The 9,678-nt window shown below is 43.2% G+C and overlaps 1 protein-coding gene across 1 annotated transcript; it reads right to left on the reverse strand.

Moving 5' to 3' along the window:
• Nucleotides 1-3,717: 3,717 nt before the first annotated feature.
• On the reverse strand, nucleotides 3,718-4,815 carry LOC149018782 (uncharacterized). Its single transcript, XM_089153967.1, has one exon. The coding sequence runs from the start codon at nucleotides 4,813-4,815 to the stop codon at nucleotides 3,718-3,720; it is 1,098 nt and encodes a 365-aa protein (XP_089010093.1).
• Nucleotides 4,816-9,678: the final 4,863 nt, after the last annotated feature.

Genomic DNA, 9,678 nt, shown 5'->3' on the forward strand with positions numbered 1-9,678 from the left:
GTGGGTGGGTTTTGGGGGTTTGGTGGTTTTTCCCTTTTTTTTTTTTTTATGTTTTTTTTTTTTCCTCCTTTTTTTTTTTGTGTGTTTTTTTCCTCTCTTTTTTATTTTTTTGTCCCTTCCTTCCCCTCCCTTTTGGGCCCCCTTTTGCTTTGTGGGGTTGTGGGGGGGGGGGTGTGGGGAGGAAGAGGAAGAAAAAAGGGGGTGGGGGCAAGTAATATAATGATAAAAGATCGATCCCTCGAAGACTATAGATTAAGTACCAAATTAATTATACCAATTTTATTTGAACAAATAATAAGAAAGATAATTATTCTAGACTATATTGCAAATTGAAAGTTAAATTGAGATTATTAATTGCTAAAGACCTAGGGGTCAGATTTCACCATAACTAAGCATTCCCACCCTTTTCTCCCTCTTTATAATTTGAGAAATATTTTCCTGATTGATAGTCGAGATTCCCTTTCCTATCTATTAGTCTCTCTCGAGTACTAATAGAAATTCCCTCAATTGCTAACCCACTATATTTCTATGTGGATTACAACAACTGAGAAATCATTAAATTCTGTGGATTCCCATGTAACAACTACACAAACCATGTAAGTATATCTCTATCCTACATGTAATTCATGGCTTTTACTCCAATGAACTAAACACATAAATCCCCTCTCAGTTCATTATGATTAACAAATCAGTTGATTAGTGGCCAATTAATCAAAAGCATAAAGAATAGAAGTAAAAACTCAATCAAAGGAAACAATATTCAAAATTATATTGATGAAGTCAAGAGTGAGAATTCAAAGATAGGCTACATCTGATCCCTAGAAAAACTAAATTAGTTCATACTAGAAACTAAAAACATTACAGAGGAGTTCAAGAACATTGAAAGAAGATGAAGAAAAACTTATTCCCAAGCTTCAGATCTCCAAAGCCATCCAAAGTCTTTTGGTTCAACCTCCACGCTCTTCCAAAGCTCCCAAAAACGTCCTCCTCCTCTTCCTGGAGTTTGATCTCCTTTTATAGATTAATTAAACTCAGAGTTTGAATCAAACTCAGAGTTCTTATCTGACTTAACCAAGGAGTGTTTCGACATATGAATCGGACTAACTTAGAGATCTCCAATGCATAATCCCACCGTTGGATTTGAAAACCAAGAAGTCGTGAAGCTCTCCTCCAAAAATCAGCTCGATCGGACACCATATGACCATCCGATGAAGATCTTGATCAAAACTGGACAGAGACACTCAAAATCGGGATTCTTCTATCCTTCTTATTTGAATTGGATTCTTCTTCCTCTTTTCCCTTCTTTGATCAAATCCTAAATAGGAAATAAAACATAGAAGCATGCAAAGACTCATTCTCTTTATGTTTTTGACTTGAGGTAGGACTCTTGCAATAATACCCGGATTTGATTGATAATTTCCTACATGTAAAAGTAATAAATCTTTATTAGAATTTGTTAGGAAATATATAAAATCACCAAAATTATAGAAATTAAAGGAAAGGGTGCAACATATTCATTTTCATATCATATTAGGGTAAATTGATATAAAACAATTGTAAATACATGGAAATATAATAAATTAATCATATAAAATAATATGTATGAAATCAACTTATCGGGGCCACAGGGGGGCCCCCCCCCGGCGGCCCCCCCCCCCCCCCACCCCCGCCCCCCCCCGATACTCGGGCTGTTTAATTCTTCAATGTAAACCGCCGAGTCCAAGTTTTTGTAGCTTGCCATTGACAATCGGGAGAGTTCATCTGCATTTTCATTCTCTTTTCTTGGTATCTGTCGGTATGTTACCCGTTCGAAGAAAGTTTGAAACTGTCCAACCTTGACTAAATACTTAGCCATTCTTTCATCCTTTGCTTCATACTCCCCCTTGATTTGGTTGACAACCAATTGAGAATCACTTCTTACTTCCAGCTCCCGAACCCTGAGGGCTCGGGCCACTCGCAAGCCTGCTATGACAGCCTCATACTCGGCTTCATTGTTTGAGGCTGGGAATTTAAACCTTATAGCATAGCTAATAGTGAAGTTTTCGGGACTACAGAGGGTCAAGCCTGCTCCCGACCCAGAAACATTGCTCGAACCATCAACATGCAGAATCCACAAGTCGGATACTCCAGCCGTTGGCATTTGGTCGTTCCTCTGTGGTATAGTGCTTTCGACAACAAAGTCGGCCAATACCTGGGCTTTTATGGCCGTCCTCGGTCTAAATTCGATCTGGTACTCGCTAAGTTCCACGGACCAGCCGACCATCCTCCCTGCTACATCAGGTCTTTGTAGTATTTTCTTTAATGGAAAATTAGTCGGGACTATTATCGGGTGTGATTGGAAGTAGGGCCTTAGCTTCCGTGATGCCACCAGGAGCGCCAACGCCTGTTTATCAATGTCCGGGTACTGCTTCTCAGCATCTATAAGCACATGGCTCACATAGTAGATCGGGTTCTGAATGGTATCACCCCGAACCAAAACTGCACTGACCGCCATTGGCGAAATTGCCAGATAGATCGTAAGGACTTCCCCAGCCAGGGGTCGGGCCAAAACAGGTGTTGTCCCGAGATAAGTTACAAGATGATCAAAAGCTTGTTGGCATTCTGATGTCCATGTGACTGTTCCCGAGCTTGACGTAGTCTTCAAGGCTTTGAAGAACGTGTTGCACTTTTCTCCAGCTCGGGATATGAACCGGTTTAAAGCGGCTACCCTCCCGGTTAAACACTGGATTTCTTTTATTGTAACAGGTGGTGTCATCTCGATCAGTGCTTGGATCTTTTCTGGATTAGCCTCGATTCCTCTTTGAGAAACCATGAACCCAAGAAACTTTCCCGAGGAAACCCCGAAGGCGCATTTTTCAGGGTTTAGGCGCATTCGATACGTTCTGAGCACATCAAATGTCTCTTCTAAGTCAGCCAAATGCCCTGCCCGAACCAAGCTTTTTACAAGCATGTCGTCTACATAAACCTCCATGTTTCGCCCGATCTGCCTTTGAAAAATTCTATTGACAGCTCTCTGATAAGTTGCCCCTGCATTTTTCAAACCGAACGGCATTACTCGGTAATAATAACTCTCCCGATCAGTCATAAAGGAAGTGTGTTTCTCATCCTCCCGACTCATCAAGATCTGGTTATATCCCGAGTATGCGTCCATGAAACTAAGGACTTCGTGACCAGCTAGTGGCATCGATCAGAAGATCAATCCTCGGGAGAGGGTAACAATCCTTAGGGCAGGCTTTGTTCAAGTCAGTGTAGTCGGTACACATTCTCCATTTCCCGTTTGCTTTCTTAACCATAACTACATTGGCCAGCCAGGTCGGGCATTCGATTGGTTCTATGAAACCCGACCTCTCCAATTTTTCAACCTCGACCCTGATTGCCTCATGCTTTTGAATCGCAAAATTTCTTCGTCTTTGGATGACCGGGGTTGCATCCTTCTGTATCCAGAGTTTGTGCTCTGCTACCCGTCTGTCTATCCCGGGCATATCATTTGCTGACCATGCGAAGATATCCGCATTATCACACAAGAACCGGGTAAGTTCCTCCTTGAAATCGTTTGGCTGCTCTGAGCCAATAAACGTTCCTCGGTCAGGAAGGGATTGACTAAGTTGGATCCTTTCCAGCTTTTCCACGCTGCTCGTGGCATGCTCTCCTCATCATGATCGTCCCGAACCTCAACGTTCATGGCTGTTCCCGAACTCTCTGGCTTACGCTTTTCCTTCAAGTAGTTGTATAACATTGGCGGGAAGCCGATTGATCTGAGCAACATTCCCCGACTCCTGATTCGGTCGGGAACTTCAACTTCATATGTCTGGGAGACACGACTGCTTCAAGTGCATTCAATGTTGGTCGTCCCAGAATAACATTATATGCCGACAGCTCCCTGACCACCATGAAGTTCACCCGAACCAAGGTATCTCGGGGCGACTTGCCAACTTTGAGATCCAGATGGATCGTTCCTTCCGCCACTGTAGATGATCCTGCGAAACCATATAGTGGCGTTGATGACGGTGTCAACAAATCATCAGCCAACTTCAATCTTCTGAAGGCATCATACGAGATGAGGTCAACAGAGGACCCGGTGTCCACCAGGACTCGGTGAACCTCCCGATTTGCTATTTTAACTTTTATGATAATCGCGTCGTCATGTGGCGACGTGACACCATCTAAGTCCGCGTCCGTAAAAGTTATTGGTTCGGGACATACCGGATTTTGCCTTTTCTTAGGCAAATGAACAGCCCCTACGAACTGAGCCTTTTGCTTTGCCTTTCTGATTGATTGCACAGTCGGTCCCCCCATAATCACGTACACAGGTGTTTCTTCCCGATCAACCTTTTCCTTTCCCTTGTCTGCTTTTTTGACAAGCTCTTTTGGACTTGGGGATCGGCCTCTTCTCTTTGGCGCTGGTGAATACGCTCGGCTCTTCCCCGATTGCTTTACATACTGTCCCAACTTTCCTTGCTGAATCAATTTCTCTATTTCAAACTTCAGATTCCGACAAGCATCCGTATGATGGCCGTAATCTTGGTGGAATCGGCAATATTTCGTCATATCTCGATCCTCTGGAGGTGCACGTATCTTCCCGGGCCATTTCAACTCCTTTTTATCACGAATATTCATCAGAATTTCTGACGGCTTCGAGTTTAAAGGAGTATAGTTCACTTGTTCACACTTCCAGTTACTTTTTGACCTCCGATGCTTGTCACTCGGGGATGGTTTATCCACGTCCCGATCTGATCTTCTGTCCCGATCTGCTTTGACTCTAGCATTTATCACTTCATAAACACTGGCTTGCTTTTGACACCTGCGTAACAGCATCCCGTACGTTCTTGGCTTGTCCGTCAGCAAGACTTCCAGAAGCCTTTGGTGGGTAATGCCACTCCAAAGCGCACTGTATGCAACTTGATCATCAAGCTCCTCGATCTCGATGGCAACTTCGTCGAATCTTTTCAGATAATCCCGAATGGACTCATTTCGTCCTTGTCGTATGCCAAAGAGACTGTCGGACGTCTTTTTACTCCCGATCGCGCTGCGAAATCGGGCTATGAATTTCTGGGCCAACTCCCGGAAATTATTTATTGATGCTGGTCGTAGACTACTAAACCATTTAATAGCCGGGCCCTTGAGTGACGCTGGAAAAGTTCTGCAGAGCAATTCATCCTCCCGACCTAGCACAGTCATCACTGATTTAAAGTAGCTGATATGCTCCTTTGGATTTGTTTTCCCTTCAAAAGGGGTGAAGGTCGGCATGATGAAATTTCTAGGGAGAGGCATGTTCATGATTTCATCCGAGAACGGCTCCCGATCTACTACGTCAAGATCCTCGTCATGATCCCGGTCTTCCAGCTTTCGTTCGACCTCGGCCACTCGCCTTCGCTGTCACATCCTCCCAGCCGGTACCCTAACTGGCATACCCGAGAGTGTGATCCACAGCCCTAAAGATCAAGTTTAGGAACGATCATATCCATTTCGCACAATAACATAATCAAAAGCAAGAACAAATCATACTGTTCAAGTAATTTATAATAAAAGTCAAGAAAGGATCTCAGAAGGATCACTAAGAATATCAGAGTGCAGAAAACAAGATACCAAATCAAAAGACAACTGTAGAGTATAGCGGAAATATACTCCACAACATATGTAGAAGGTAGATCGAAATCTAAGTAAAGCTCTAAGCTAATACAAGTAAAGTAAAAGATAAGTCTAGAAGAAACAAGAGAAATCTAATCCACATCTTCAGTCTGCTCTTCTTCATCTTCAGTCTTCATCTTCTTCACCTTGCCCTTCCTTATATGGACCGTCATCATATTTCAAACCTGCAGAGAAGTCTAACAAAAGATATGGTACAAAAGGAGTGAGTTTCGAAAGAAACCCAGTAAGGCAGTTAAATCCATAATAACATAAATGGCAGGATTTCAAAACAAACATAAATGCAATATGGTATGAGACAAACAATGAATGTATGAATCTAACTCTATGTATGCTGGTCTCTATTGGCAGACATGCTTTAAGTCATAGCACCATACTTCTTTGGGTAGGTCAATCACACAACGCCTTTCGGTAGTGGGTCCGGCATCCCTCGGGACATTCCATGGCTGGGGGTTAAGTCACCGCTCTCTCACATCACCGTTTGGTCTAAGTACTGGCGCATGTAAGGGTAAATCCTAGCCAAATGCAAGTCTTCTACTTAGTTATATCAAGTCAGATCCAGATACGTCCATTCCTCGTCCCTGACGATCCTTTCCGGTATCCTTCACACTAGAGTCCTCATAGTCCCCGAATACGGACTCATCAACCCTACCGGTTATCCACATATGGTAAACGGGAAGCTCTCACGTCCTCTCACGGGTTGGTTACCGGTCTTAAGCGCCCGTGAGCCCAAGTCTATCCATATGCAACCCTACCAATAAATGGCCCCCACAATGTGATTCCTGTCCTCTCACGGGTTGGTTACCGGTCTTGAGCGCCCATGAATCCCCATTGCTACCACGGGTCGTTCGGCCTCAATACCCTTCCGAATCGGGTCTGATATAACGGGTTATTCCTAGCCAACACTGCTAGACAGCCCTAGGTATGAAAATCAATAGTTCAAGAAGGTGTCAATGGGCATCTTAGGAGAATATCCCATACTATTCCCTTCGATGTCCAAGGACAGAAGTGTCAAAAGGAAACCTCTCCTTCCCAAACCATACTTAAGCATACACATGCATCAATTCATATCATCACATATATGGTAACTTCATATATGGAAAGAAATCAATAATTACAATCACTTGTATGTGATTGGTAAGTAAATCATACATGAATCAATTTAATATGAATAAGTAATGCTACTGTAATCAAAGTTATGCAACAGTAGTATATCATTGTAAGAATCTAATTTAGGAAACATATCAATGATATTCAAATATAGAAACTAGATTCATGCTATCTATGTAATTAAGGAAATAACCATCCTTACCTTTTATAACTCGCAAAGGAATCCTAAGAAATCAAGTAAGATCTTGGCAAACTTGAGAAGAAGGTCCTAAACAAGTGTATACAACATATTAGGAAAGATCCCTAACAGAAAAGATACCAAAACATCCAACACAGACCAATTCTGGAGTTGTTGTACTCATTGGTCGAGTGGATTGGTCGACTGGTCCAGTCGACCAATCAGTCGACCAATGCAGACAGTAGCCTAAAAAAAACAGAGTTTTAAGATATGAAATCCGAATTTGGTGGTTCAAAAGGGTACTAATCAAGGGGTAAACTACATCAGTAGTATTCTAACATATAGGGGACCTCAAAACACTAATTCAATGAAGACATCAAGATCCAAATTAGGAAACAAAAAGTTACCATAATTAGATCAACCATGGATCTTGATGAATTCGAAATAGAAATCAAAGACAAGAACAATAGGAGGATGTATCATTGCTTCAGGTAAAGGTATCATGAAAACATACTTAGATCTTCAAGGAAATAGGCTTAAAAGCATAAATCTAAATAAGGAAACAAAACCTACCATATATGTAACTACCATGATTCATGAAGAACACATAGTATGGTAGAAGAGAACAACTAGAGATTGATAGATCATGGATCATGAAGAAAACACAGCAATTAACTACTAACATGATCAATATTGAAGATCCAAGGAGATCAGAATTCAAATCAGAAGTTTAACAAGATTAGATCATGGTTTGATCATGATTCCTTCAAAAGCTTGCAATGATCATGGTTAAGATCATTGTTCTAGCCTCTAATCCTTAGGATGATCATGAGAGACAAGTCCAGAGATGTTTGCAACAGAGAATGCAGCATCTCCTCTCTGTCTCAACTCAAAAAGGAAAGAAAATAAGAGATAGAGGAGAAGAAGAGAGTGTAGACATACCTTTTGATGCAAAAGGAAGAGTTTCGACGAAGATCCGTCAAGAAAATCACCAAGGATGCAAGGGAGATGACTTGCAAAGGTCTTTGGTTCGTTCCAAAGAGTTTGGAGGCAGCAAATACGAAGTGGACTCGAGATTGGACTTAAATAGATCAAGAAAAACCTAATTGCCAAAGACAGCACTCATTGGTCGAGTGGATTGGTCGATTGGTCCAGTCGACCAATCAGTCGACCAATGCTGACAAGAAATCCAAAACAGGGAATTGAAGGCCCAGATCAAATCCAATCCTAAAGGGGTTTTGCACACATGTCAAATGACTTACCTAATAGGTAGAAATGCCTTCAAACCAAGATAGAGAGCACTCCAAGTCCATCAACTAATCCGATCTTCATCAAGATTCAGTTTCCATAAATAGAACTTCATCATCAACTTTCATGGATTCAAAGCCAGACACCAAGTCCTCCACTGGGATGGCCCAAAGCTGACTTCTTACTTTACTTCGGGTCATCGGACCTACAAATAACAAGGTTTCCGGGTCAAGGTTAGGGCTGGGTTTTACATTCGCAGCCGGTTTTGCCTTGTTCCATCTTCATCGGATTCGACACGCTCCCCCCTTGACCGAGGGGTTGTAGTCTCCTTCCTTTGGGATGGTGCCCGAGAGGTCGAAATTCTCGACCTTGAAGGTTGGGGTTGGCTTTCCCCTTCTTCCTCCTTATCCACGATCTCATCGACCTCTTCCAGACGATCCCTGGGGGGCAAGGATCCTGTTTTAGGCGGCAACGAAATGCGCTCTAAAGCACTGATCCTTGTCCCATTAGGCGTGGTTTGGCGCTTGCTACGATCGGGTTGTACTTCCCTTTGTTCCCGAGTATTTTTTGTTCTCGGGATGCGCCTTGGATGTCGGGCTCCTCGTACCGTCCTGAAGGCTTTCATTAGCCTTCCGGACTGGGTATTACGCCTTGGTCCTTGTTCGACCCCAATTTGATGCACTAAACCGCGTAATACCCCTTGCATTTCGAGCATACCTTTGCGTATCTCGTCCATATCTGCCATAATGGCCTGGTCCCGGGGACCTCGCGATGTTCCTTCTTCATTCGGATCGTCCAGAACCATGTTGTCTGGAAGTACCTCTTGTTCCTCGTGAACCGATGGATTAATCATTTCTTCGGGAATTACTCGATCATCCCCTGTACTTTCTTGTCGGGAACGTCCGTTAGTTCGTCGCACCATGACTTCCAAGCTTTGTCGTTCCCACAGACGGCGCCAAACTGATGCGGATCAATTATGCTTTTGGATCCGACTGAGCCTCCTCTCGTATCCGGGACGATGAGTCCTGCAAGAAAGGTTAGATGCGGGCCGGCTTGTGTACCGGGCAACCGCCTCCGATGGCAAAGTCAGATGACGAATAGAGTGAGGTCTCGAGCAAAAGCTACACAAGATTATGCTCAAAGTGTATTGGTTACCTACCGGAGGGGTAGATCCTTGTATTTATAGTGTGGGTGTTACCTTGTATGTATTTGGTAAGTCAGCCAGACAAGGGCTGATGTTTCTCCTCGGATCATGCTCCCTTGTTGTTAGTCCCATTCAATCAGCTGCTGAGTTGACCTTCTATAACAAGGATGATTGCCATATCTGTGGCGTACGTTATGCTTTTGGTCATGGATGATCGGCATCCTTCCCGATTAACTGTCATATGGAGCCCAATTCGGGCAAGACCCGATCAGGTTTTGTCCTGTTGAAACCGGGTGGAACCCGGCTAACATGACAATATATAACATTCGGGTTATACCCGTTTGGTGCTCAT

The sequence above is a fragment of the Hakea prostrata genome, chromosome 4 (genome assembly GCF_041222555.1).
Source record: "Hakea prostrata isolate BN-2017 chromosome 4, UWA_Hpros_2, whole genome shotgun sequence".
In the NCBI taxonomy this organism is placed as follows: Eukaryota; Viridiplantae; Streptophyta; class Magnoliopsida; order Proteales; family Proteaceae; genus Hakea; species Hakea prostrata.

Coding starts and splice junctions, on each gene's coding strand:
- LOC149018782 (XM_089153967.1), bottom strand. CDS start 4,815: ATGCTGTTACGCAGGTGTCAAAAGCAAGCCAGTGTTTATGAAGTGATA.